Source organism: Colletotrichum acutatum, assembly GCF_030867785.1.
Source record: "Colletotrichum acutatum strain CBS 112980 chromosome Unknown BDZ83scaffold_23, whole genome shotgun sequence".
NCBI classification, from domain to species: domain Eukaryota; kingdom Fungi; phylum Ascomycota; class Sordariomycetes; order Glomerellales; family Glomerellaceae; genus Colletotrichum; species Colletotrichum acutatum.
In genome coordinates this window covers 53,547-79,766 of record NW_026849017.1, presented here as the reverse complement: position 1 = coordinate 79,766, position 26,220 = coordinate 53,547, and the positions used below count along the sequence as shown (strand labels likewise).

The 26,220-nt window shown below is 54.0% G+C and overlaps 12 protein-coding genes across 12 annotated transcripts; 7 read left to right on the top strand and 5 right to left on the bottom strand.

Moving 5' to 3' along the window:
* Window positions 1–2: 2 nt before the first annotated feature.
* On the top strand, window positions 3–4,580 carry BDZ83DRAFT_694377 (uncharacterized protein). The gene is made up of 3 exons (XM_060511346.1): window positions 3–761; window positions 825–1,042; window positions 1,101–4,580. Exons 1-3 carry the CDS (start codon window positions 218–220, stop codon window positions 4,461–4,463), a joined length of 4,125 nt encoding a protein of 1,374 aa, XP_060367601.1. The 5' UTR covers window positions 3–217; the 3' UTR covers window positions 4,464–4,580.
* A 350-nt stretch (window positions 4,581–4,930) lies between these two features.
* On the top strand, window positions 4,931–7,177 carry BDZ83DRAFT_194551 (uncharacterized protein). The gene is made up of 3 exons (XM_060501617.1): window positions 4,931–5,499; window positions 5,707–6,075; window positions 6,153–7,177. Exons 1-3 carry the CDS (start codon window positions 5,398–5,400, stop codon window positions 7,041–7,043), a joined length of 1,362 nt encoding a protein of 453 aa, XP_060367600.1. The 5' UTR covers window positions 4,931–5,397; the 3' UTR covers window positions 7,044–7,177.
* A 134-nt stretch (window positions 7,178–7,311) lies between these two features.
* On the bottom strand, window positions 7,312–9,507 carry BDZ83DRAFT_572145 (elongation factor Tu GTP binding domain-containing protein; the record flags this gene model as incomplete). Its single annotated transcript, XM_060504473.1, has 5 exons — window positions 7,312–7,676; window positions 7,731–8,528; window positions 8,581–8,769; window positions 8,861–9,389; window positions 9,454–9,507. The coding sequence occupies 5 exons, from the start codon at window positions 9,505–9,507 to the stop codon at window positions 7,312–7,314; spliced, it is 1,935 nt and encodes a 644-aa protein (XP_060367599.1).
* A 1,360-nt stretch (window positions 9,508–10,867) lies between these two features.
* On the bottom strand, window positions 10,868–11,576 carry BDZ83DRAFT_194053 (uncharacterized protein). Its single transcript, XM_060501616.1, has 4 exons — window positions 11,272–11,576; window positions 11,127–11,216; window positions 11,036–11,072; window positions 10,868–10,984 (listed from the first exon to the last, which is right to left on the bottom strand). The coding sequence occupies exons 1-4, from the start codon at window positions 11,392–11,394 to the stop codon at window positions 10,944–10,946; spliced, it is 291 nt and encodes a 96-aa protein (XP_060367598.1). The 5' UTR covers window positions 11,395–11,576; the 3' UTR covers window positions 10,868–10,943.
* Window positions 11,577–12,369: 793 nt separating this feature from the next.
* BDZ83DRAFT_649416 (uncharacterized protein) lies at window positions 12,370–14,430 on the top strand (the record flags this gene model as incomplete). Its single annotated transcript, XM_060510269.1, has 1 exon — window positions 12,370–14,430. One exon carries the CDS (start codon window positions 12,370–12,372, stop codon window positions 14,428–14,430), a length of 2,061 nt encoding a protein of 686 aa, XP_060367597.1.
* A 498-nt stretch (window positions 14,431–14,928) lies between these two features.
* On the bottom strand, window positions 14,929–16,038 carry BDZ83DRAFT_572222 (GlcNAc-PI de-N-acetylase; the record flags this gene model as incomplete). Its single annotated transcript, XM_060504481.1, has 3 exons — window positions 14,929–15,547; window positions 15,636–15,738; window positions 15,813–16,038. The coding sequence occupies 3 exons, from the start codon at window positions 16,036–16,038 to the stop codon at window positions 14,929–14,931; spliced, it is 948 nt and encodes a 315-aa protein (XP_060367596.1).
* Window positions 16,039–17,117: 1,079 nt separating this feature from the next.
* BDZ83DRAFT_749857 (uncharacterized protein) lies at window positions 17,118–17,872 on the top strand (the record flags this gene model as incomplete). The annotated part of the gene is made up of 2 exons (XM_060513832.1): window positions 17,118–17,511; window positions 17,571–17,872. 2 exons carry the CDS (start codon window positions 17,118–17,120, stop codon window positions 17,870–17,872), a joined length of 696 nt encoding a protein of 231 aa, XP_060367595.1.
* Window positions 17,873–18,237: 365 nt separating this feature from the next.
* BDZ83DRAFT_649413 (uncharacterized protein) lies at window positions 18,238–18,750 on the bottom strand (the record flags this gene model as incomplete). Its single annotated transcript, XM_060510268.1, has 1 exon — window positions 18,238–18,750. One exon carries the CDS (start codon window positions 18,748–18,750, stop codon window positions 18,238–18,240), a length of 513 nt encoding a protein of 170 aa, XP_060367594.1.
* A 1,398-nt stretch (window positions 18,751–20,148) lies between these two features.
* On the top strand, window positions 20,149–21,876 carry BDZ83DRAFT_194784 (uncharacterized protein). The gene is made up of 2 exons (XM_060501618.1): window positions 20,149–21,528; window positions 21,588–21,876. The coding sequence occupies exon 1, from the start codon at window positions 20,332–20,334 to the stop codon at window positions 21,484–21,486; it is 1,155 nt and encodes a 384-aa protein (XP_060367593.1). The 5' UTR covers window positions 20,149–20,331; the 3' UTR covers window positions 21,487–21,528; window positions 21,588–21,876.
* A 416-nt stretch (window positions 21,877–22,292) lies between these two features.
* BDZ83DRAFT_612137 (uncharacterized protein) lies at window positions 22,293–23,460 on the top strand. Its single transcript, XM_060507703.1, has one exon. It carries the CDS (start codon window positions 22,487–22,489, stop codon window positions 23,165–23,167), a length of 681 nt encoding a protein of 226 aa, XP_060367592.1. The 5' UTR covers window positions 22,293–22,486; the 3' UTR covers window positions 23,168–23,460.
* A 756-nt stretch (window positions 23,461–24,216) lies between these two features.
* BDZ83DRAFT_749854 (NUDIX domain-containing protein) lies at window positions 24,217–24,867 on the top strand (the record flags this gene model as incomplete). Its single annotated transcript, XM_060513831.1, has 1 exon — window positions 24,217–24,867. One exon carries the CDS (start codon window positions 24,217–24,219, stop codon window positions 24,865–24,867), a length of 651 nt encoding a protein of 216 aa, XP_060367591.1.
* Window positions 24,868–25,311: 444 nt separating this feature from the next.
* On the bottom strand, window positions 25,312–25,593 carry BDZ83DRAFT_749853 (uncharacterized protein; the record flags this gene model as incomplete). Its single annotated transcript, XM_060513830.1, has 2 exons — window positions 25,312–25,435; window positions 25,532–25,593. 2 exons carry the CDS (start codon window positions 25,591–25,593, stop codon window positions 25,312–25,314), a joined length of 186 nt encoding a protein of 61 aa, XP_060367590.1.
* Window positions 25,594–26,220: the final 627 nt, after the last annotated feature.

Sequence of the window (26,220 nt, the reverse complement as noted above, 5' to 3'; positions counted from 1 at the left end):
TGGCGCCAGCCCAAGCAGCAGCCCTAGCACTCGTCGACCGCCACCGTAAGACCAATCCAACTCTGATTGATGGCTTTTTGAGTTGGAACTCGTTGCTACCCTGCACTACCTTATTCCAATAAATCAGACTACATGCCTCCTCCATCTGCGCATTCACGTATTCTACCCTTCTTGAAGCTACCATGCCTTTGAACGCTGGCCAGCGTCATCGCCCAACATGCCTGGTCCCATCGCATCGACCCGCGACCTCTTCGTAGCTCAGCCGAGGAGCATCCACCGAAAACCCGTTGCTTCGGCGCAATACGAAGCTGTTGGGGTGCAGGATGATGATGATGAGCAGGAAGGAGGGCTCCGGGGCCACGATAACAGCGTGCGACACCGCGAACACCTGGCCTTGGACGAGAACAGGGCGTTCTTGGATGAGCCTGTCGATTTTAGCGATCACCACAGACACGATGGCGGCCACTTCTTGTCCCCGGAACATGGCCTCGCTTCTGTGATTTCGCAAAACAAAAACAGTCCTCACGTATCCGAGTTTGGCTATAGCAAGAGCCCGACGCCTTCGCAATGGTCCGAAGAGTCCCGACCTCGCATGTGGAACCCCGTGTGGCTGAGGAAGACGGTTCTCGTCACTTTTGCAGTGTGTTTTGTCGCTATGCTTCTTACGACGGCTCTGCTTTATCACTTCTCCGTCCAGAATCGTGGACTGAGCACTCAGCAAGAAGTGAATCATTATGGCTGGAAGTATGGACCTACAGCTGGTTAGTATTGGGATCTACAAATGATTGACTTGCATCAAACACTAACATGACATCGCTGCCAAGTTCTCGTCATTGTGGCTGCTTTGTGGCGACAGGTAGACTACGCCAACAAGATCCTGATGCCGTGGAAGGAACTGCGCAGTGGCCCTTCTGATGTGCACAAGACGCTTCTTCTAGACTACGTCTCACCGCTGGTGACGACCAGCTTCTGGAAAGCAATCAAGAATCGACACTGGGCTGTCGTTGGTAGCATCGCTGGCTGGGCTCTGATTCTTCTCACGGTAAGTTGCCAACTAGAGAAAGCGGGAAAGACGGAGGGGAGAATACTAACGCCAGCAGACCGTCTTCTCCACAGGTCTACTCATCCTCGAGCCGACGGAAGTTACAAGCGATAACGTCGATATTGTGATGACGACGAGCTTCGACGCTGGCGGATTCGATATTCTAGACATGGGGCCGGGTCCTGCACAGGTGTACTACGCCATCAACTTCCAAAATCTGCCTTACCCGTCTGGCACTTCAGAAGACATGGTCATTCCCCAGCTCAACGCGATGGGCAACGGTCGTCCCGATGCCAACTTTACCACCACAACACCAGGTGCCAAGATTGGGTTCAGCTGCGAGACTCTTCCCATACAGAACGCGACCAAGACTTCGCTGCCTTGGTTCAGCATCAACGGAGCCTTCTGGGTCGCCAACATTACCACGCCGGAGTGCAACATTACTCGCGCCATCGTTGCCGCCGGTCCAGACCACAACATCTACGCGAAGCGAAACGCCACCCAGAACTACCAAGCATGGTACCAGGACTACACGTGCAATAACGGGGTGGACTGGAGCGCACCGCTGAACCCACCTCTGACCAAGTATACCACCGAACAGCTGACCAATACCAGCCTTCCGCATCGGATGGTTTTTACAGTAGCGGACATGCGGTTTTCCCCCATGGACACGAGGCGCAACGGCCCCGCCTACATCTACATGGAGAAGATCGTGGCAGTCATGTGCAAGTATGATTACACCATGAGCAACTACGAAGTCAAATCGACTACCCTTGCCGGTGCCAAGTCAGAGGTAGCTCTGCAGAGTGCCATACAAGATACGAATGCGAATGGCAGCATAGCCGGCTTTCCCAATGGTTATTTAGGTCTTGCTGTTAGTAACTCTGCGGAGCAGACCAAGATTGGCGATGGAGGTGTAGACTTCGTCTTATCGACATCCGTCCCGACCTTCTTCCTCATGATGAAAATGAAGCGTGGTCTGTCCACAATCGGATCGTTCATGGATACGGACCTCCTAATCTCCACGGCATCTGAGGTGTTCAAGGGAATAGGCGCCCAGGTTTTATCCCAGACGTCCCTGAAGCCTGCCAACACGACAACGCAGGGCTCCATCACGTACCTGGAGAACCGTCTGCATGTCAAGGGCCTTTCGACAGCCTTGATGTGCTCCTTTTTGGGAATTCTGACCCTCATCAGCATTGCCATGATCTTCCTTCGACCTCAAAATGTCGCACCGAGAGAGCCGGGATCGATCACGGCGAGTGTCACAATACTGGCGGCGAGTCCGGATCTGAACAAGCTGTTCACTGGCCTAGGATCAGCACGCAGAAGTCTCATTCGGGAAACGTTATCAGGGTTCTTGTTCAAGGGATCTCTGCGACCCGGGCCGGAGACCACATACACCATTGAGCCTAGCCATGGCCAAATGGAACCCTCGCGTAGCGCAGTGCCGAGAGAATACCAGTCAATTTCTTGGTGGCGCCCTTTGGCCGGAGCTCCGTGGTTCCTGGTCGTCAGTGTCTTTTTACCTCTGGCGGCTATTGCAGCGTTGGAAATCATCCAGCGCATTTCAGACAACCGAGATGGATTTATGGAGGTGGGCACAAAGACTTCGACCGTCTTGGCGACATACATACCTGCCGCCGTGGCCATCTCCCTGGCCGGCATGTACTCGAGCTTCGAGTCGATGGCTGCCATATTTGCACCATTCGCCGCGCTCAAGAAGCGAAACGCCACTGCCAGCCGTTCCGTGTTCATGAATCTCGTCGGAAAGATGGCTCCCCACGCCATATGGGATTCTATTCGATCACGGCATTTTGGCGTGACTGTCATTCTCATGGCCAACATCATGGCTGGGTTCTTGACTATTGTCGTCTCGGGTCTTTACAGCGTCTTGGCCGTGCAGCAGGTCGAAGGCGTGGCCCTGCAGCAGATGGACGCGTTCCGACTCGACCAGACCACTCTCTGGGCCGAGGACAACCAGGCAACTGCAATCACATCGCTAATCGAGTACGTCAACCTGCCGGATCCAAAGTGGACGTCAGGTGATTTAGTTTTCAATGAGATCAAGCCCATGGGCCTCAGCAATGATGCCATCGCCAATGGCCAGGTTCCGTTGTCGGCCAAGATGACGGGGATCCGCGGCAACTTGAATTGCTCCGTCATACCTGCCGAGAGACGCGAAGTTCAGCCGGTACTGTTCGACAGGAGTACGATGGAAGTTCGTCTCGGCGGCATGGCCGGCTCGGTGAGCGTCAACAATCAGACGGCCCTACTTGCCATAAATACAACCCTTCCATGGATGTGCGACCGCAGGCCGTCAAACACGACCTCCAAGACGTGGATGCAATACTTCCAGATCCCAAGCTCAGGGGATCCGGTGTATCTTGGAAAAACCTCCATCATGATTTGGAGTTTGGGAAACTCGAGTCTCGTCTACGGTGACGGTGCAATTGATACGAGCCCATCAGCTGGAAATGGCTGGCCGACGACAGACTATGATATCGGGGGTATGGGCTGTCCTACGGTAGCCGTGACATTTGGCACCGCGAGGGCCACCCCCCGGAAGGAAAAGTACAGGAACACGACGAGGACCAATTTCGACGTTGAGAGCGACCTGGCTACCATCGTGTGTCATCAGAATATTCAGGAATTCGAAGCCAACGTCACGTTCAACGCCCCAGACATGACACTCAGCAGGATCTCACCGCCAGTCGTTGACGAGTCGACGATTGAGCTCCTGCGTGCCCCAGAGTCAGACACGACGTCCTTTGAGTTCTCCCTCAACAAATTCTTTTCTGATTTCTCGACCTCGGCCCGGAACGTGACGATTCAAGGGCCAAACGGCACCAACATGACTGGTTTCGATAAACTCATCGACCCATTCACGCGGGCACTCGTCACGGGTAGAAACGGGCGGCCGGTCGAAGAGCTAGCCGGCGAGAAGAACTCCCAAAATCTGATGGACGCCTCGAATGGCCTGTACAAGACATACATTGCGCAAGCCATCGCAGCCAACATGCGCAACTCGACGAGCAGCAGCGGATCGAACCGGCTGCCGACGTACCAAGGCCTCCTGGTATCGCAGAGCGCGCGACGGCTACACCAGAACGCCGGGCCCAAGATTGCTCTGCAGGCGATGCTGGGCGTCATGGCGCTGTGTATCGTCGTGTCGAGGTTGCTAATCGACGTCAACGGGGTGCTGTCGCATGATCCGTGCTCGATTGCTGGGACGGGGACGATGCTTGCTGGGAGCGAGATGGCGACGAGGAGGGTCGTTCCGGAGGGGGCGGAGTGGAGGAGTGACGGGGAGCTCGGTCGGGCTGGGGTGTTTGGTGGCGCTATGAGGTTTGGGATTGGGTGGTGGCGGGATGGAGGTGTCGATAGGTTTGGGATCGATGCTGAGGAGGAGAAGGCGTGATCATGATTCTCATCCGTGGAAGGATGCAAGGAAGTGGATTTGTCTTTGAGTACATATACCCGTGCTCTATGAAGCAATGAACAAAATGATAATTGATCGTGTACTACCTTGACTACTGCTACAATGGAAATAGTACTCTATCGAATCACTTTAATCATATGAACGAAATCTTAAGATGCTTCGAATTGCTGAAGACTTCCCTACGATGAACACCAACCTCTAAATATGGCGTCTCATCATCCTCACCCCGCCTCCGCGAGCGCTCTCACTTACAGCAGATCTAGAACTAGTCACGCGTGTCCTAAATGCTAGTTGAAATCAGACCCTTTGGCATTTGTGCGACTCAAGTTCAAGAGCAAGTTAAGTACATCCCATCCTCTACTCTCTGTTTTCCACAGGAATTCCACGTCCATCATCCTTCTGATGCGGGGGCTTCTCTCGATACGAAACGAGGTTAGCGCAGTATTCCCCAAATACGAGCAGAGGTTAGACTCATTATTCGACCCCACCTGCACGCAAGCCATCCAATCAAAGTGCCCAAAGATGTAGATGCCTGTGGATACAAGTCCGGAGGGGACCGGGGTAGCTCGACGTCGATCGCGGGTTGAATGAGCGCCTCATGACCGGAGGGGTTTCCGGAGGAGTGGGCCTCGTAAACTCCGGGAGGATCAAAAAGGGCGCGCTCTTGCTGACGCGTTTTCGTCTTCATTCCTGCGGCTCTGTTTCCTCCTTTCGTATTTGCTGTCAGCCGAGCATCATTCCCCATCTCCTTGGTTTCTTGCCTCGACTTCATTAGACCATCTAAGCCGTATCCGTTCTCTTGAGCATCGTGGACTTGCAGGGCGCCGGTCGAATCATCTCAGGCCACACAACCGTCTAGCTACTGGATAAGATCATCGCAAATCGTCTCAGCTAGGCCAGCCAGGCTATCGATATGTCTGCTTTGGAAACATCTCCGGGCGATGACGTGCGCAAGCGCAGGGCTCATAAGAAGTCTAGGAAGGGGTGTGGAAACTGTAAACTGCGGCGGGTGAAAGTACGTATCATATGGAAGGATTACATCCATTTTGAGCATCCATCTCGCGTACTCCTGACCTTGTCAGCGAGACTTTCCCTACCGTTCCTCGTCCAGCCATCCCTCATAGGGACCCTGGAGATAAGTCTCTACAAGGGACTATGACTGGGCTGACTATCCAGCTTTCGCCTTTTGTTTCCTGTTTATAGTGTCTAACAGTAGACATAGTGCGACGAGACTAAACCCCGATGCGTAAAATGCGTCTCCTACGGCGTGACATGCTCTTACGCTCCCACGTCCGCGGCGACGGCCCTCTCTGTGGAAGTGGCGTTTAGTGTTGACCTCTCGTCTGCTTCAACTACTCCCACACCTCCATCCAAGAGAGCCTCTCCGCCTGCCCAGGCCCCCTTCCCGCCCCGTTACATCCCTCCGCCGTTACCGCAAACCGGATCCATGGAAAGCCCAGACGCAGCGTACCAGTTGACACCCACAGACGTCCGCCTCCTCGAACGCTTCCAGAAGAGGACGGTCCTAAGCCTCGGTTCACCAAAGAGTAGAACAATCTACGAGAAAAAGACCCTCCCCATTGCATTCTGCGTAAGCCCCCGAACCCCCCCTTCCACCAAACATCCCTCCCTGTAAGGAGTGCATCTCCAGACTAACAAACCCTCAAGCACCCCGTGGTAATGCACACGGTAATAGCAATGACCCACCTCCACGACCTAACTCTCCTCCCCGCCTCAAACACCCCGCCCTCCCAGACAACCCAAACAGCCTTAGCCTACCACTGGTACCGCGGCGTCTCCCTCCTCCACCGCAAGCTCTCCAACCCAATACTCCCCAGCGAGCGCGACGCCCTCTGGCTCGCCGCCGCCTTCATCAGCGTCGCCGCCTTTGCGAATGTCGCCTCCCTCGCCGCGCCCCGCGACGCCTGGCCGCTGAGGCAGGGGTGCCCCTCGGACCTGGACTGGCTGAAGCTGGGCGACGGGAAGAAGCAGGTGTGGAAGATGACGTATACGCTGCGCGCGCCGAGGGGCGTGTTTGCGGATGCGGCGAGGGAGTTGTATGCTCACTTGATGAAGCCCGTCGAGGCGCCGTGTTGTACCACCATCGATGATGGACCCGAGGATACAGGAAAACCGATGGATGCATGGAGCCCACCCCTCCCGGAAGGCTTCGCAAACCTCTTCGACCTCATCCAGGACCCAACCCACGCGAACCCGTACTTCACGGCCGCCGCATCCCTCGCCGCGTGCTGGCGCATGCCCCCCGCGGTGATAGCGGACCCGGACTCAATCGAGCTGATCAAGCCCTTCATGGGCTTCATCAGCAAGCTGGACCCGCGGTTCCGGCGGCTGCTCGAGGAGAAGGACGAACGGGCGATGCTGCTGCTGGCGTATTGGTTCGCGCGGGTGTGTGATCGGAAGCACTGGTGGATGTGGAGGCGGGCCGTGCTGGAGACGAGGGCGATTTGCGAGTACTTGGAGGCGAGGTGGCAGGGGAGGTGGGAGGTGAGGCTTGTCGCGTTTCCGAGGATGATGGCGGATCAGTGCGGCTTGTTGTGATGTCCTTCAAGTTGGTGGAGGATCTTAGAGTTATGAGTTTGAGACGAGTGAGAATGGTCATTTCACTCGGGTGAAACTTGGAAACACTGAGCGATGAGATTAGGAGGGAAGATAAATGCAGACACGATTGAATGAATGTATAAGACACGTAAATCCGTGCCTCCTGAGAAGGTTACATCTTGGTATCGCTCGAAACCCAATGCTAGTTGACTACAGAAATCAAATCACCGCTCAACGCCAAACTATACAAACGTCAAGTGCAGATTCCTTACGCTCCAACCTTGACTTCCTGACTGTTGGCAGCCTTCTCGCCATTCTCCTCATCCTTAGCTTTCGCTGCGCCATCTTCGCCCGCCACAGAGTCGCCGTGCGGGTATAGCGGCTTGCTGGGGTCGTAGCCAACCGATTTGACTATCCCCAGACCTTTGGTCCTGCCCTCTCGGAACAACAACCGGTCACCAGGGGCGAGATACTCGGGACGCTGGACGAACCGGAACGCCACTGTTGCTCTGTCGCCAGTCCGAATGTATGGACGGTCAACATCGATTATCGCACACGTCTGCGAGACTGGTCCGACATGGAGCATGGCCTGGTACTTTGTCTTGATGGTGGTCGCATGAGAGAGAATCAAGACTAGACACATATCAGCTTGACCGTTGAATTGAATACCTGTTCGATATGACTCACCTTCTGCTATAAATTCTCTGTGAACCTTGGGAGCTGGCTGTCCCTCGAGCTTGGGCAGGACAACCATGCCTTTCCTGACATCCTTACGCCGGACTTTCTTCAAGGCGAAGGACGCCGACTGCCCCGCAGAAGCAGCCGGCACCCCCAATCGCTTGCGTTCGATGGAACGAATGCTGGTAGACGTGAACTGGCCCAAAGAGTCAGGACCGATGAGCACGTTGTCACCGGCGTGGATTACACCGGCCTTGATAATTCCGGAGACAACTGTGCCGACGAAGGGAACCGAAAACGTGTCGTTGATGTGGAATTCAAAGGGCGCCTCGGAATCGTAGCGCCCGTGATGCGGCAAGATGTTCAGGAATGTCCGGACCAAGTCGAGGTTCTCGCCGGTGACATTGGAAACCTGGAAGACGGGGCATATCCTCTGACTGATGAACTGAGTGGCCGTGTTTATGCACTCCTCACGGTCTTTGATAAAGATGGGAATCTTTCGCGCTCCCGGACTCTTCAGGATCTTTGTGATCTGGCTGATGGTCTGCTCGAGAATCTGGGGCGGGCAGATGTCAATCTTGGTAATGACGACCATCACCGGTACGTTGAGGGCCAGGGCAATGCCCAAGTGCTCTTTGCTCATGCCAATCAGGCCGTTGTTGGCCGCGACCATCAGCAAGCAGTAGTTAGGGCTACTCGACAGCAGACCAAAAACGGTCGTTCGCAGGTACTTTTCGTGACCTGCCAGGTCAGTAAAGGTAATGACCTTGGCGCTGCGTTTCCCAATCTCTTCCCACGAAAGTTTTCCTGGTGATCGTTAGTGAGTCATTCTGACGACGGAAGCCGAAGCGGTGCCTACTCCCAGGAGTGTCAGAGACTACGACATCTCCAACAGTGTCGAAGCCTAGGATCTCCATGCCGACGGAACTGGTTCTGCCCGTCTCAATCTCATGCTTGTGGCGGAATAGGTTCACTCGTGCGCGCCCTCTGCCATCGTCGAGGTCTCCCTTGACCAGGACTCCCAGAAGGGAACTCTTTCCAGCGTCGACTGTGATATATGGATTAGTGACCATACTTATACTGCGGAAAGACCAGCTCGCGTGGCAAGCGCATTGCTGGCAGACGCAGAAGGCACATACCGTTGCCAACCACAGCTATTCGGGTCTCAATGACATCCTCTACTGTTGCCGGCGTCTGGCGAATCATGATCTTGCCACTGCAATGGCTGTCTTTGCCAGCCTGAGCGCTCGGGGCCTCAACATCGCCACCGACGTTCTTGGTGATGAGCGTCTGGCAGTCGGCTCGTATCTTTTTGGCCGCCTCCTTCAACCTAGTGTATGCCGCGTTCCATTGCTCTATTGACAATGCCATCGACTCGCCATTGTTCTCGAACCCGAGCTCGAACACGGCCTCCCCATGACCCTCGGCTATCCTTTCTTGGAGCACTGCCTCCAATTTCTGAAGTGTGTCGTCATCGGTGCCCAGCAAGAGGTCTTTCAACCGGGCGCTAGGGGTAGGCTCGGCCAGATCGAGGTTGTCAAAGAGCTCATCGAGTTCGGCATGCTGATGTTCGGGGACTTCAGTAATCTTGGAAGTGTCGGTCGATTTTGCGCTTGGGTATCGTAACGCCTGCTGCTTCTCGACGTACTCTGCAAAGTCGCTGAGAGCCTAGATGGAAGTGGTCAGCGACGATCGGGCGAAGAGGCATTCGAACTCTGTGGGGTCTCCATACAGCTTCACCCTTACGCTTCTCGTGCGGTAACGACTTTATGTTCTTGCTCGTCATGGTGGGGTGATGGGAGCAGTTATATTCGTATCCTAAGGATCATTGATACGTGTCAAAAGCAGTACAATGGGGGCTTGTAGAAGATATCTGATGGAATTGATCGATGAAGTGCAATGTAGCGTGTTAAGGCTATATAGAGGAGGGGGCGAATTTTAGTTCCGACAAAGTTGGCGTCGCGACGGGACAGTGAAAGGAGTCATCGATTGACTCGGAGCGGCGAAGTCTAACGGCAGGCAGTGCCGCAGTGACAGTCGAGGCCACTTTCACCTCCACACCACGCCCGGGTGACAGAATGCCCCGCTGCTTTACTTTTGGGCCGCTTATTCTGGGGCCATTTATTCCCTGCCGGTTTCTTGAAATGTATCTATGCTATACCTATGCAACAGCCCTCACAACCAGTGCCCATCATACGAGGATCCCGAACTAGGAAAAGTTCTGCCCTGCTGAGAGAATTGAGCTGAACCACTTAGTTTGGCCTCACCCAGAATACGGTATCGTACCCAGATTCTTGCAGATACATGGAGCATTACGGCATGAAGACGAGGTTGGAATTCAGAGATGGGCGAGTCTAAAGCAGCGTTGACATCATGAGTAACTCGGCGGGGCTTATCGATAAGAGCTTTTGCACGGGCCAGTATCAACGCTGTGGTGACGCCTGGATGGTGCTGGATTTACCTAAGGCGATTGCAGAATGCGGAGCCCCGGATTGTGTCTTGACTGAAGTATCCGTAAGGCAATCACAGAATGGCTGGTCTATCGTTCTTCAGCCATGGTGACCCGCATGGCTGGATTTACTCACCACAAAGGTCGCGGCAAACGGAAGTGGAAGTTTGTGTGACTCAGGCACTCAATTGCTGGCTTGTGAGTTGATCTGCGGCTGTACCCTGTTTGCTGCGCCTCTTGCCTGACCTGATCAACTGCTGCCAACCAGAGCAAGAAAGAGTCATCGAATTGTTCAGAATAGCACATCTAGGGTTTTCGAAAACTCAATTGAATTCGATAGAAAAACGTAAAGCAGGGTGCGCGAAAGTGTGCTCCATTGCTAGGAATGTCTATTTGAACTGCAAACGACGAGATTGAGTGTATGGTCATGATTAGCAAATCTGCCCAGCTATTCCTCAGCCATCATTCCGAAGAAGCGGAGTGCTCCTGGCTGCACCATCGTACCAATACGCAATTCGTCCCAGGCTGTAGTGGCATGAATTCTGCAACAGGCCCAGAGGTGCTAGCGTGGTCTCGGGATGAGGGTATATGTAGAGAGACCGTAGTGATAATATTCGTATGAAGAGTCACATCTTTTCCTCTCCGGTATCGCGACAAGAGACGTCAAAACGCGTTGTGAGCGGTGAGATGTTGTTGTCGGCTCGGGTGTACTCGGTGTTGACTCAAACCCAAAGCCCCTTCGCGGCGATGGTTGATACATGATCCCCCCGTGGTTATGAGGACGTTTGAGGCGAGATGAGAACCACGCTGTCACCTGGGAACTTATTAGACTTTGAACTAGTATCTAAGATGTGCTGCAACTTACCACGAACGAAGAGCATCTCCGACTTTCTGCTGATGGTCTGCGGTATGCTGTCAGCACTTGGTGAGACTTCGTGCTCATCCAGCCTTCTCACCTTCACTTCCTCATCTTCTTCATCCTCATCAACTACATAGATGGTCTCCTCAACCTCTCCCAGAACAAGGTTACAATGGCTGTCGTACGCCTATGATACGAATTAGTATGTCTCATTCAGCTCCGGAAAACGCATCCCAACTCACATGAAGTCTGCCCTTGAGCTCACGGTCACCTCTAAGCTTGACGAAAACCACTTCGTCGAGCAGAAGCTTGACGAGGTCAAGAGGCTCCTGGACGTGCGTGGTGTCTTCGCCAGCGTCCGCCATGGTGATTTAAGGATTGAAATTCGGGTCGAGGTGAAGGGAGAAGGGGGGCTCTGTGATGAGATGGATGGGCACGATTCCTTGATATGAAGACACAGCGATTCAACTGGGATGGCCGAAAGGCGATGGGTGGGGCCGGGCACAGGAGGAATTGTGCATTTTGCGCGCGCAAAGCTCAGCTGAACGTCATTGGTCAAGAGCCCCCGGAAGCGGCAGAGAGATAGTCCGGCTGCTCAGCCCACAATGAGATTGAACCGTGCCACGGCACACCGGAAGGTGGGCCAGGGATGGGTCTTGCCCCAGGTCTGCGTGGAGCTTCCCGTCCCTTGTCCGGGATGGCACGGTTAGAGGGGAAGGGAGCAGGGCACTAAAGCAGGCACTTGCAGCACTTCTGTTGTAACTCTGAGCGGGCAAACAGGCACTGGTAAGCCAAAAGACAAGGAGGATGGCCGATGGACGAGGAGGAGGCGGCAGCAAGCAACGGCGACGGCGGCAGCGGGAGAAGCAAAGTTGGGGAAGCTGGGCTGTTGGGGAAAACGCCTAGACCTGCGTAAGCTGTGCTTGGGGAAGCTGTGCCTTCCTCCATGGCTTGCCGATGTGGTACGGTACGTCCCCCTTCGCAGTGAGGGGACAGCTTTGTGCTTGTCCTTTTCACTCAACATCTCCCCTCACGCAAGCAAAACGGTCGTCCAGCCACATCTTTGAAGAAACACAACTTCCGCTTGGCCGTGCCATTGGCTTCGAAACACAAGACATGATTCGATACAGACCTCGCAGCCTTCCATCATGATACCAGCTATAGAGGCCAATGGCCTTCGACAGCTGCTACGGCATCAGTGTCCCCCTCGTGGCACGCCCTCGAAAATCTTGGCTGCCCGATTACGAAAATGGTACGGGCATCTGCCCCCTTTTCCCATAACAACAGCTTCCGCAAAAATCTTGATTCCACGAAACGGGCTGGACCTATCAACGAGATGTATGTCTCAGTCGCATAAGCTCAGCTTCGACACCTCGGCCCCTGCGATCGAGTCGCCCTCAAATCATCAATCTGCCGACGCACATCTCGCGGATTTGCTACGCGCGGTTCAATCGCAGGATACAACCCAAATCGTGAAGAGTGTCAAAGGCCTAGCACGTCACCCACGGGCCATTGAGGCGGCAGACGCGTTGCAAAGGCTATCGCCGACTACATTTTCGGAAATCGTGCGCTCCCTAGACCCCTCTCGCGTCGGCCCTCGCAGCAATGCGACTCACGGTCTGCGTATCGAGAATGGACTTGGCCAGTACAGCTCTCTTGCCTCTGTCGCCGATCGGTTTGGTATTCCCAAAATCTACAAAAGCACCTTTCAGTCATTGCGTACGCTATTCGGTCTACGATCCTACCACGGCAACGAGCCTTCTCGACTCGACTATGTCGTTCTCTTAAGATGCGCCGGTGCCGCATCCGATGTCCAGGCTGCCAAGGAAATTTGGGATGTGACGAAGGGGGAGGAAGATAGCCACCATAGGAATGGCCAGGACTATACCGAATACTTCAAGGCTCGATTTCTCACAGACCCAGCCTACTCGCACAACGATAAGGCTAGGCTGCGAGTGCGACCCCGTGATTTACATGGCCGTAGGAAGAACATCAAAGACACCCGGATCTTGTGGCCCCTCGAGAGACTGAGGCTTAGCCTTGTTGCCAACAGGAGGTTCACCTACGGCCGTGCTAGTTGGGAACCGACTCACGACTTACATCGCCTCCTTAGCTTGCCCGCCCCTGTCGGACGACTGAATGCATTCATCCGCAAAAAGCACAAAGTGGTGGACGAAGAGTTCTACTGCGCGTACCTAGTAGCCTGCGCACGCGCTGGCTCAGTCAGGGAGATGACTCGGATTCTTTATAAAGTATGGGGCATCCTCATCACCGACAGAGATCATCGAGCAGCAACAATCGTCAGGGCCGACAGAGCGGACAGCATTAGGCGAACACCGAAGCCAACACAGCCTTTGATCAACGCCATCGTGCAGTCTTTCGGTTGCACTGGTCATGTCATTCTAGCCAAAAAGCTGATCGAGTATATCTCTGCAGAATGGGGCATCTCCATACCGCCAGATACCTGGTCATCGCTCCTGGAGTGGACCTATTTAATATCTTCCAGGCCGGTCACCCAAGAGTATAAGACTATTGGCGACAAGAACAGGATCGTTCGGTCCAACGACGTGTTAGCTGTATGGGATGCCATGACGGCCAATCCCCGCCTGGGAAAGCCTGGCTTCCGTGACCTTGACATTTACACTAGGTCGCTGGTTGCTTCTGGTAAGCTGGATGAGGCTTGGGACTCCATCAGAGGTACTTGCGCCGAGTACGACTCACTATGCAAGGATGTCGAGGCAGCTCTGTTTGAAACCCTTTTTCCGTCGCCGCCGCCAGCTTCTATTTCTCGTCACTGTCGACTAAAAGCACAGCAACAAATGTCATGGTACTCCATCCAACGCTCGTGCCAGCAATGGCTGCGAGAGGCCAGCGTACGCTTACGCCGCGAACCCGCGCTGGGATCCCAGATCATTCCTGACTTTGTCAATGATTTTCGCCGTTTCCTCCCTGATCCAATAACGTACTCGACGTATGGAGGGACTGTCAGGATCCTGAACCAAGACATCGTCGCCCCCAAAACCAAATGGGTGAAGCAGATTGTCCGCTCCGAGCCAACCCGAAGACTTGCTCCCGATCCAAGCCGGCCAAAGGTTTCTAAACCAGATGGCGCTGGGGAGGATGTGGAAGCTGTACCCATTGTCACCGAGGCGGGCGACACAGTGTATGAGAGCATGGCGATCACCCTCAGACGATCAACCCGAAGAATGGTCCGCCAACGAAGGGATGTCAGGTTTGGAAAGCAAGAGAATCGTCTACGATTTGAGCTTAGCAAGGCGGCCAGCCAGGGGGCTGTGAATGGAGGAGAGGCGATCAGCACGGTTGAGGCTCTGAATTCGCAACGGGTACCACAGACCGGTCCCCTGTTTCGAAAGGAGGTCTTGAAGGCCTTGGTGTGGTAGATGGTAGAAGGCTGTATATTGTGTCGAGGGGAATCTGCCAGACATGTGGAGAGGAGGCCCGTGTTTGTCAGAAGTACTCTGGTACATAACCGAATCAATTGGAATACGCAATGTCATGGAAAGACTCGTATGTAGCCCCGATGTTCTGATGTGATGTTACTGCATACAATATATCTATCAATTGGGTCCTGATGAAAAGTTGGAGATGTACTCTGTTCCCATCCTCTGGTGTACCTTTATATTCATTCTGTAACTGCAACGCTGATGATTTTGTACCCCTGGTGATATATGTTGGTATCTACCCAAAACACGTAGAGTCCATGCAAAAACGCCTGCTCATGATGAAAAGGGGGTGGTGGATGGGGGAGTATGAGATGCTAGGTAGGATATGCCTTTTTTGGTTTTTCAATCCATGCTTTACCATCAACTTCTCTTTCTTCCTCCTCTTTTTGTTTTCACTCTCGGGACCAAGGTATCTTATACTTTTGCGCGGCTTACTTACGCCTTGGTCTCCTCTTCGGCCTCGACCTTTTCCAGCCGCAAGTCGTTGAGGACCATGTACCTGCTCAATGAGATCCACCCATAGCGGAACCAGACCATCTGACTCTTGTGCGCCGTGGTCATTGCGCTCCACGCCGTGGCCCAACCGCCCTTTGCGCCTAGCTCGCTGAGGAAGACGAGCGCCGTGGGGTGGTAGTTGTCGTCTTCCTCGTCCTCGTCGTCGCTGTCCTCCTCCTCCTTCTTTGGCTTCTTGGGTGGTTTCGGGGGGTTGCTTCCGGCCGTGGTGGCCCAAGAGAAGAGCGTGGGGATGGCGTCGAGGAAGTTGGTGTACTTGCGCGCAAAGGGGACCGAGGTCAAGGTATAGAGGTCAACGGGGGAGGGCCAGCGCGGGTTGGTGGACAGGGCGGCGATGAAGGCGCGGGCGCCGTGGTATAGGGAGATGTGGTTTGGGTGGGAAGAGACGCCGGTCGAGTCAAAGGTGATGAGGACGTCAATGTTGGCGTCGGGTTCCTCGCCGGCAGCTCGCTGACGGGCGAGCTGCGGTGCGAAAGCGCGGCCGAGGAGGTTCGAGATCTTGGTCTTGTCCCAGACGTTGGTCATGGAGTCTTGAAAGTCGCTGGAGGTCCCGGGAGGCGGTCAGATTAGCTCGTCCAGGGTCTGGAGTGGAGTTGAGGGGCGGTGGGTTAGGAGGGGGGATTGCTCACGGGCTGTCAATGACGAAGACGTCGTGCTCCTGCTGCAGACCGAGCTTCATGCCGCTCTTGATCAGCTCCTTCTTGCGAGTCTCGCCCAAGCCGTCGGCGTTGCCTATACAGTTGCCCCTCTTGTCAGCCATGGCGTCGTTTTGCCCCTGCAGCAGTATCCCCAAGAAGCTTGCTGACCTGAACTCAAACACAGAATCTTGACGTGATTGCCTGTATCCGGTTTGGTGAGGGCCAACACCGTTGGCGCAAAGAACATGGCCTCATCATCCGGGTGTGCAATCAAGAGACAGATGCGTTTGTTCTCCAGGGTTGGAAGTTTCGGCGTGATCAGCGGGACCAGGTATATATACAATGCAGGCGCAACAGCCACCAGCAAGGCGCCGAGGAGCATTATCCAGCCCATTATCAACTACAATTGTCGCGAACTCCAACACCGGGCAGCTCTGGTATGCGATCTCGTTTCGTCGGTGAGGAGGTTTCGAGTTCCCCAAGGTGGGGTCGTTTTCGGGAGGAGTATTTCGAGGATGCGGTGTGGCGTGTGTCGGCGAGTCGCAGCCTCGCGCAGAAGGGTTGACGGGTTCGGAGAGGTCGCAAAAAGTGTATGGTGAGGAGGAAGAGTTCCCAAAGGAACCTAAGAGAGTCGCAAAGCAGCACTGGATGGACGATGGAGGTCACGAGGCTAGCAGCATCGCGCGGGTAAGAAGAGCAGAAGCGTGAGATGCCACCTTGCGATTTGGGGGGCCCTGGTCTAATCTCGGAGGAGCTTCTTAGCGACAACGGGTGGTGGTGGTGGCTGTCAATGGTGGTGTGGGTGGTCGCAAATAGCGGGAGACGATCGGCTGGGAAATTGGATGAGCTGGGGCCCGGACGATTCGGTGCCTCGCTCACGCTGCCTCCCGTCACCACCTCAGTTCGGTCATTCTGTCGCAACTGGCGCGCCATCTGCGCCGTCGGTCGGTGTGTGGTCGCACCCGTTCCCTTCCCGAAAATGCAGGCGGTGACAGATCCTCGCGGAACGGGGTCCTGACAACACTAAATCCGCCCTGAGGGGCGAGCGACGCCTGGCAATTGGCCGTCCGGAGCAGTGTGTCATGCGACAGGGCAGGGCCGCATGGGTTCGTTTGGTTACTGGACCGATGGCCTGCAGCAGGGGCCAGGGAGCTCCTCTACCTTTATTTTTTTTTTCCAGGTGCAGGCCTTCCTTGACAGCTGGTGAGCTCCAGCTGGGAGCTGACGGCGGGACAAGGAACCGCCAAACTGTAAACAGTGTCTTTGTCAGCCAAACCAGCTCAGCACGCGAACAGACGAACAACATCCGACGACAACAGACCTTGCAGCTGTCACTTAAGCTGCATCTCACAGACGGAGAGATCTCTGTATTGGCATCGCCGAGGCTCGAGGTGTCCCTGAGCGGATTGGCGAAGGACGGCGAGGCGAAGTCTCAACCACCGGCTCATCCAGTTTTCACTCACAATCCCAAATATGGCCAAAAAGGGGACCAAGGAAAAGAGGGTGAAGGATCCTAAAGGCATCCCCCTTGCCCAGCCTGATCGGTCGGCTCCCAGCGAGGCCACTTTGCTGCAGATGGCCCAGGACCGAGGTCTTTTCAAGCAGGCCGACAAAGACCCGCGGAATAAGAATTTGCCCAAGGGTGCCGTCCGAATCGACAGGCCGGAGGCCGGGGACAGTGACGATGATGAGGGAGACGACGAAGAGGCCTTGTTGTCTCCCTTGATGGATCGCATCATGGACACATTGCTGTGGACTGTAAGTCTCGCCATGGTACACGGCACTCTTGACGTACTCGTCCAGAACCAGTATGCCAAGGAGATCGAATGGCCCAATGTCTTCAGCCGTACTCTCATTGCGTTAATAGGTGAGTTTCAAGTCAGCCCTCCATTCTGCTCCTTTGCTGATAACGGCGGTGGCCGGTAGTCCTCTCCTTCCTTTTCTATAATCTCCATGCTTTCCCATCCAGCCCAAACCTTGTTCCGGGATTGCCGGCTCGTTACCAGCATCCCATTCGACAGGCCATCTTCTTCGTGGCTGGAGTGTGGGCTGGGTGCCATTTGATTTACATTACCAACAAGTTCAGTTATCTGTACATCATGAAGCAGGCCCCGACTCTGGGATGTGTATGGATTTGGTCGGTCTTGGAGCTTGACCTCCCCGTGGCGGTGGCTAGCCTGGCAGTGGCAGGTGCTTATTTGCTGCAAGGAGGGTACGCCATCAAATAGGTGGTTCACGACTCGTTATTTGGACCTCGATCGCTTGGTGGACTGCGAACTGGCCCGCCGGTGGTGCCCTCGACTCGTCGACTCGCTTGGAAGCTGTTGCGAGGGACTGAATAATCGGCGCGACCTGACTGGATCGGCCAATGGTAAATCTGGACCGTGGCTGAGGTGACTCCGATGCATCAGACGATAGACGAGGTCCTCCAGCCGATGTATCTGAGCTCTTTGCTCAGAAATCTGATTCTCCATACGAATAAAGCTCTCTTCGGACTTGGCTTCCGTCCACGTGGTCCTTGATTCCAAATCTCGAATTCGACTGCGACAAGTTATCAGTAATAGCGACCAACAACTTGTTAGCAAAAAGCATCTTACGAAGATATCATGCTCATTTGCGTGAACTGCACTCTTGCGGTCAACGCTTCTCTCTGGCGAACCAGCTCTAACGTCTTGGTCCGGACCGGCAGCCAAGCCATGGCGACATTGGTCGTGAAGCTCCAGCTCTTGGGCACGAGGGTCCATTTACCCTGATTTTCGGCGTCGTGGCCCGCAGCCTTGGTCTCGGCCTCGGCCAGCAGTTCCAGGATCCGTTTCTCCAGCTTAATCAAGTCGTCCATCACGAAGGCGTACATCTGATATTCAGGTTGGCGAGAATGGGGGCCGCCTGATCTTTCACCGGCTGTACGAACAAGGTCTGATAGCCACGTTGATTCTGTTTTGAACCATGACAGTGAGGCCTTGACTCGGAAATACTCGTCGTCGCTGTTGCGCAGATATGTGATTCTGACGTACACTGCTGCGACAATCGCGACGACAAAAGTGAGGATTCCGGCGACATTAGCCGCAATGGACAGAGGGCTGTCCTGCTGCGACATTTGGTCCATTGGAACGGCCCAGATGATGGCGCTTGCGGCTACGTTTAGGCGACACCAAGTTTGCGAGAGAATTATAAGAAGGCTCGCACGCAGTCAGTGTTTGACTTGTTCCCATGGGTCTGACAGCAAAGGTCGGAAGGGAGCTTAGGAAGGAGCTTCCATTTGAAGAGAACTTTCCGAGTGGAAGGCACCTACCCCTGGGCCCTGGAGCACCCGCCGCTAAGATTTTAGCGCCGTTCTTGGCTTCCCGTAGTGGGGCCGTAACTCACGTTGCTCCGGCCCCGCGTGGTCTCGAATTTGTCGACGACAGACTCACGATGTTGCGCTGTCCTATGAGTTTCCGGAATGATGAGAATTCTGCAATATTACTTCAGCATCGAGGTTTCTCTATGCCCTCGTTCGATTATGGTCTCTAGATTTGACGATGCCAGCCACTTCATAGACCCACGGATGGCTGGGCCGGACCTTGGGACTGGAGTTCCTCATGATTTGGTGTTGGTAGCACCGAACAACGGTGGAACGCAACTCCAAACTTTTATATCATATGAACCATTTAGAAAGTGGCTCATCTGCTTGACTTGCTGGCAGAGCGCAGATCCTGCAATGCTCTCAGGGTGTTGAACTTTGCTCACCGGGACAACGATCCTGTGAATTATCGGAGAAAGCCTACGCGGAAAGAGCCCTCTTTATAAAAATGAGTCGCTGCTTCCTCAGGATCAGTTGTGAAATACTAGAAATATTCTGACCGCCTTCAGACGACCTATTTCGGACGAAGACACACACTCGCTGCCTCACCCTCCCCTCCCTCTTACCTGTCTACTGGAAGTCTTTTCCTCCCATCCTACTTTTTTTCTTTTCTTCTTCCAACCCCAGATTCCTGAGAGCCACCACCACCGCCATCACCACCAACGAAGGTATTTCAAGTTCCCCCTATGAAACGCCTCTTTCTAACTATTTAAGTACCAACTCTCACAATGTCTTCACCCTACACCATCCCCTACAAGGCCACCGCCTCGACCTTTGTGCCCGGTGCCGCCGCCCACCCCCCAGCCCCCCAGGATTACGCCGGGGTGAATATGCAGACAATCCGGCAGCCGGCGGTCGCCGGACAGCCTCTTGCTGCTGACACTAGTCGCAGCAATGCTCCGATGGCCGTAGGTGGTGCCCCTCGGGATGCCATCCCGGCGAAGTTCTCGTCGGCAGTTGAGGCCGCTGCTGGTGGTGGCATTGCCATCGCCGCCCCGGGTGGCCTCCGGGGTGTTAGTGGCCCAGCTTCGGCTGGTGCTGCTAACAGCAGCGGCCAGAGTGGCCATTGTGAAGCTGTGCCTACCAGCACTGTGGGTCTCCTCTCTTTTATATCCTTCTTCCAGTACCCCAATCAGTAACTGGACGTGAGAAAGGAATCACAATGGTTCCTTCCTCACGTCCTCAGTTCATCTCATCTTGAGTTACTGATCCTGCTTGACTGATCTTGCGCGGCCTTGGAGCCCACCAATATCTATATAAATACCCTTTCTCACCCCTTTGATTCTGACTTCTTTCTTCCTCCAGACCAACACCACTCCCTTTGGCACTGACGGCTGTGAAGAAATGGAGCAGCAGCTCCAGACTACTCAGGTTGAGAATGCTCGGCTGAAGGCTGAGAATGCTCAATTCAAGGCAGACAGTGCAAGAGCCAAGGCTGAGAATGGGAAGTTGAGGGAGGCCATTGGCACCGCTGGTCTTGCCTTTGACGAGAACGAGAGGCTCCGGGCCGTGATTCTGCGACTTGAGAAGGTAGCATCTCACAAAGTCATCCAGAACGAGAACTTGTTCCAGCAGATGGCCGATATCCAAGGCCAGGCTCTGGCTTTGAACCAAGATCGAGATAGGCTTCGGATTAAGAACCGCCTTCTCCGAGCTGAGCTGAGCCATGCAATCAGGACACTCCTTGGTCTTCACAGCGAGAACATGGAGCTGAAGGACAAGGAAAAGGACGCCACGATGGGTGTCCAGATCCTCACCGACATGCTCGCTGCCGTATACAACAAGATCGTTGATGACGCCCCGGACATCATGCCTACTCTTTCGGAGCGTGTGCAGAAGACTATCGAACATGTCTACGAGAATTGGAAGGAGGAGCAGTTTCTGCAGGTCTTTCACCCTGGGCAGGCGATGCAGACAACCTCTCCCTATGACATCGTACCTCGGCACACCCCGGTCCCTTCTCGTGGCGGTATTGAGTTCATCCCTCTTGACGGCAACGAGGAAGATGAAGATACCCCGAACGGCGGATCTGGTACTTCTACAGTCGTGCCCCCTGCACCGCAGCCACAACAACCGGTGCAGCATCAGCTCCCTCCCCACATTCCCAATCACAACATTGCCAATCCGCACGCCACTGGCTTTATACCCGGTCAGACCAACATATTCAGGCTGATCATCGACTCCCCTGGTCAACCGTTGTATGAGAATAACATGCCGCATATCGACAGCCCTCACACGCCTACCACTGGTGGTCCTGCCCCTCCTAATGGCGGTACTATCAGCCTCTCCGACAACCTTTACGATCCTGATACCCCCACCCTTCGTGGCGCTTCTAACGCCGTCGATGGTCGCGAGGATCCCCGCGATGGTATTACTATGACCAATGATGAATCCGAAGGTCACGAGGATCTCCAGACTCCTCAGACTCCTCAGACTCCTCAGACTCCCACTCCTCTTCGGCACCATGGAGCAAATGTTCTTGGAACACCAGATGCTTGAGTGTAGGCAGTGAACTAAGTTTTTCGGACCTCTTTCGATCAGGTAAGTTCTTGACGCCAATGTCTCTGATGCTTGACTTCCTTTACTGACCGATTGTTTAGGCAAGAGCAACCACGATTCCCATAAGCGCAATGATCATGACTGCTCGCACTTGTGCATGCATTTTGCAGTAAGGCGTCATGACAAGTCAAAAGAGCTTTCCTAGCGCATTGGTCTTTGCAACAGTTCACTTTGGGCATCTTGGAGGTTCTGATTGCTTTGGAAAGCCTCTGGGCTTCATTAGAGTCTTGGTCCCGGTTGTTTTTGGCCTTATCGCAATCACGGCTCTTTGATCACGACTTGGCAACAACGATCAAGTTCGCATAACGACTCTTCTTTGGTGTGGTACGGCCTTCAACTTTCGCCATTAGACATTGATAATTCTCTCTCCATCGGTTACGGCATTCGACTTTCACCTTTCGGCATTAATAATTCTTCTTTCATCGGTCACGGCATTTCTTCTTCCCAACTTTCTTACACAAGACCTGCACTTAAACACACATGGCTAGCATGTGGGCAGTCGTGCGTTGGATTCTCAACGGGACGCATGGTCTTCTTTTCACCCCCGCCTTCAATAGACAGCCTAGTTTGTCTGCCATTGGCATCGAGGGTTTAGTTTCGGAACGGAGTAGTACTCAGGTCTCAGAATGGAATCACAAGGGAAAAGGATTTGGCGATTGCGGTTACTAGATGGACATGCGATGCTAGAGAATAGCAAGCAGGCTTAGCACACAGCAATCAGACGCCCATATCTCGTCAATGAAGTCGCTGGTCTTGAGTGAATGTGTGACATGTGGTGGTCGTTGTCATGAGGCTGAGCTCTGAGCGGTGAATCTCTTGATGATAATGTTGCTATAAAATCCGGCTTCTCCTTCCTAAAGGCTGGAGTAGCCCGCCAAAACCAACCTCCAAGAGCGTCACATACTGATTGCTAGAATTAACTCTATTGACTGCATCTCAGATGGAGGAACAACTGCAGCACCCAAAAGTCACAGAGCGCGAAGGAAGCCCCTCATGGAGCCAACTCAGAACGGTCAGGCGAGCCCGCGACTCACCCCATGACGTCCCTTGCGGCGAAGAATGCCTAGTATACCCAAAAGGTAAGACCAACCACACGCCGACCGGAATCATGGGTAAGATCACCAGATATCTAGAACTAGACTTCGAGAGCCGACCCTCAAAGGACGACGTCTGGATGGAGAGGAAGGGGAGGAAGAGGCGTCGTGGCGGGAGACATCGGCGCTGCCCGCGGCCGAACCAGTTTCATCCTGGAGAGGGTGAGGGCTTGGAGGATATGGAGGAGACTATGGAGGGAGAGTTGGTTGAGCCTGTTGAGCCTGGTGCGCGTGGGGCAGGTGGTGGTGGTGAGGTTGGGAGAGTGTATCCTCCTGCTGCTGTGTGCGGTGAGGAGGTGAGACCTGCTGATCAGGTGGCTGCTGTTTGGGGAGGCTTCGATAATCCGGCTGCTGGGCCTGCTATTGAGGAGGCCACTCCTGTGCTTCTGTGTCCTGGACAGGCGAGGGCGGGGGAAGTGAGGCTACCTGGCGCCGTTGAGGTTCCTCGAGGTGAAGGCGCGGATCCACCCCGGAGATGGGGAGCAGGTTCTGGTCGAATTGCAACTAGTAGACAGTGGCGGTGGTGACATATATATCAATTAAAGAGAGTTGATATAGTAACATCATGGTTTGGGCATAAAGAGGAACTCGTCTTCTTGGGGACCTTTCATGAGCCCGTGGTTCTTGGAATTCCTCAGGTAGGCGAGGAAGAGTAAAAGACACCACGGTGAGATCAGCGCATGGTCTAGATTGAGCAATAGAAGAAACAACAGCAAGTCTTGAGTGCCCTGGGGCTGTGACTGGAAGGATAGTGAAATATTCTGGCGGACTTTTGGCCAGGAGGATAAGATGAGCAGATTGACATATGATCTGAGGAGCGAATTGACTGACAAATGTATATTTCGAGCACGACGCAGCTGATAGCGCGACCACTAGGGCATATTAGCCTTCCTATAGGTATAGTATGCTTCCCATGAACTTCTAGTGTAATTGTCTGTCTGCCTCAAAGCGCTTTCGTTGGTCGCTCGCATATCAACCCTGTACCCAAGGCAGGGAAGTCTTGTGAAGCTGTTAACAACCTTCAATCAGCCCTTCAAGCACCTAACGTCCGGCATTTTCGATACCTGAATTCTAGTTGCAAACATTCCTATCAAAATGGGACTGCATTGCAAAGTCGGTCTTTCAAAACCGTTAAGGTAGAATACCAGCAGCGCGACACTCAAAGCGGATCACCCACTATCATTGACTCAATGCAGTTGCGACGCTGACGCTTACCCAGCACCTGCCCTGAATTCGACATTCTCAGATGTTGTAAATGATGGGAATTTGTAACACGGAAGTTTTTTTTCACGTCCCAGGCACCAGCGGCGAGTCTGCCCTCAAGTCAGCCCGCAAGGCGGCCATCGTCAGCCGCCAAACTGGGACCGCTCCGGGAAAGAAACACCAAAAATCCACCACAAAACAAGTTCCGTTCCGCATCCGCACAACGTTGCACAACCTCACTTGACTTAACTCAACGTCACCTCATCTGGATCGAAAAGAACAGAAGCAGCATACCATCAAAGAACCTTTCGGACACAATCCTCGGCAGAGACATCATTGCAAACAAGAGTCACCAAAGAACACCGTCATCGCCATGGCATCCAACCCCGAGACCACTCAACCTCCACCACAACCTCCGGCTCAACCACGCCCACCGCCACCACCAGTCTTCAACCTCACCTACCCACCCTCCCTAGAACCCTACAACGTCCCCGCGACAACCTGGCTCACCACAAACTCCAAATCATGGGACGGCCTCGCAACAGGCGCCCTCGTTTTCTCACCCTCGACCAACAAAATCCTCCTCCTCCAGCGCGCCGCCCACGACAGCATGCCCCTACGCTGGGAGACGCCCGGAGGCGCAGCGGACCCGGAAGATGCAAGCCTGTTTGCCGCGTGCGCGCGCGAGCTGTGGGAGGAGGCTGGGCTCGAGGCCGAGGGGATCATGAGGGTCGTGAGCGAGGGGGAGGGGAGGGAGCCGGGGAGCGTGTTTACGAATCGGACTGGGACGAGGGTGTTTTGTCGGTTTGCCTTTGAGGTTACGGTGAAGGGTGATGGGGATGGGTGGAAGGGGGTGGAGGAGAGGGTGAGGATCGACCCGGAGGAGCATTGTGATTTTGTGTGGGCTTCTGAGGAGGAGGTGAGGAGGGAGAGGGTTGGGGAGAGGGAGATTCCGATTACGAATGGGCAGATGGCGAGGCTGATTCTCGATGGGTTTCGGAGGAGGAGAGAAGAGGAGGTCTAGGGGGGAGAGGGAGGGTTGATAGATGGTGATGAGGAGATGCTGAGGTTAGAAGGGTTGGTTGTCCTTTATGTCACGAGGACGAGGGATATAGAGACGAACGAGGCTTTCGCACCAGGGTATGGAAGAATCGACACGACTACGATGTTAGTATTGCCCCGTAGGGAGGACAAGATATGTTGGTTGCGTGAGACGAAGAAGACGTGGATAACAATTATTTAAGCTAGGAGTGATACTCGAGTAGTAATGCCGCCTGTTTACTCAAATACATCCATGCAATACAATGTATCATCCCTCTCTTCGTATGGGACTCCTCGCTCTCGTTGATCGTTGCTAATCGTTCAGTTTATACGTTTCATATCCGTCACGTACTCCCGCAATACCAAGGAGCCTAACCACCATGACGAAATACCAAAGTCGAACCCATCCATACATCATCCTTCATGCTTACAACACCATGACTCTCAGTTCAGCGTCCTGCCGAGTAGCCCTTCCCTGGCGGAGCCCGAGGCCCTTTACGATAGATAGGCTGCCGACGGCAATTGTCGCCATGAGAAACAATAACCTGGTGCTTTAAGACCCCGACGAGTGTCAGCTACTGGTCAAGAAATTATATATCCCCTACAGTGATATGAGAAAGAGATTTCTCTTAAGAAGCGCAGCGTACTGGAAGTTTCCTTCTTCGGCGTTGAGCCATTCCATCAGGCTGAGTAGAGATAGCTTCGCCATGGCTGCCAGTCCGCGCATCTGGCGCAATTCAGCCTAGCAAGGGGACAAATGGCTACTGGGTGTAAGAGGGCTTTACTAGATAGACTATGAACAGCCCGAAAGTGATTGAAGAGGCAGCTGGTATTCTCGATCTCTTGATAAACCGAGTCGGCTGACACACGAGGATATGATAGTGAAAGGTGGGGTTTCAGAGGTCATCGCGGCTTTCTTGATGTCAAACCTGGGTACATGAGCGTCAGCTGACGCCTCAACGACACCCTTTTGTCTACGAAATGTCGCAACGTGGCGGCTGAATCCTTCTTAGGTCTTGCGAGCAATCGGAGCGTTCTGAGATAGTGGCCAGGCCAATCAGCGCAAACCGCTCCAATACGATTGTTTGAGGGACTCAGCGAGTAAATACGTGAGAGATCGAAAAAAAAGAAGAAAAAAAAAAAACCTGCTGTCCACTTCAGGTATTAGTGAGCTACTTTCGCCATCTTGTCAATTTAACTCTGGTCCTACCGCAATACCCTTAACTTTTGGTCTATTGAGAGAAGCCCGCGATGCTTCCGAACCTAGGCATGATCGTCGCTCCATGGTGTTTCTATAAAGTGCTGATTGATCTTCGGGCGAGAGTTGCCGGTGCCA

Coding starts and splice junctions, on each gene's coding strand:
- BDZ83DRAFT_694377 (XM_060511346.1), top strand. CDS start 218: ATGCCTGGTCCCATCGCATCGACCCGCGACCTCTTCGTAGCTCAGCCG. Junction 762..824: donor GAAGTATGGACCTACAGCTG/GTTAGTATTGGG, acceptor ATCGCTGCCAAG/TTCTCGTCATTGTGGCTGCT. Junction 1,043..1,100: donor GGGCTCTGATTCTTCTCACG/GTAAGTTGCCAA, acceptor TAACGCCAGCAG/ACCGTCTTCTCCACAGGTCT.
- BDZ83DRAFT_194053 (XM_060501616.1), bottom strand. CDS start 11,394: ATGGCGGACGCTGGCGAAGACACCACGCACGTCCAGGAGCCTCTTGAC. Junction 11,073..11,126: donor AAGAAGATGAGGAAGTGAAG/GTGAGAAGGCTG, acceptor AGCATACCGCAG/ACCATCAGCAGAAAGTCGGA. Junction 10,985..11,035: donor GGAGATGCTCTTCGTTCGTG/GTAAGTTGCAGC, acceptor ATAAGTTCCCAG/GTGACAGCGTGGTTCTCATC.
- BDZ83DRAFT_194784 (XM_060501618.1), top strand. CDS start 20,332: ATGGAGCAGCAGCTCCAGACTACTCAGGTTGAGAATGCTCGGCTGAAG.
- BDZ83DRAFT_612137 (XM_060507703.1), top strand. CDS start 22,487: ATGGAGGAACAACTGCAGCACCCAAAAGTCACAGAGCGCGAAGGAAGC.
- BDZ83DRAFT_194551 (XM_060501617.1), top strand. CDS start 5,398: ATGTCTGCTTTGGAAACATCTCCGGGCGATGACGTGCGCAAGCGCAGG. Junction 5,500..5,706: donor GTAAACTGCGGCGGGTGAAA/GTACGTATCATA, acceptor CAGTAGACATAG/TGCGACGAGACTAAACCCCG. Junction 6,076..6,152: donor CCCTCCCCATTGCATTCTGC/GTAAGCCCCCGA, acceptor CAAACCCTCAAG/CACCCCGTGGTAATGCACAC.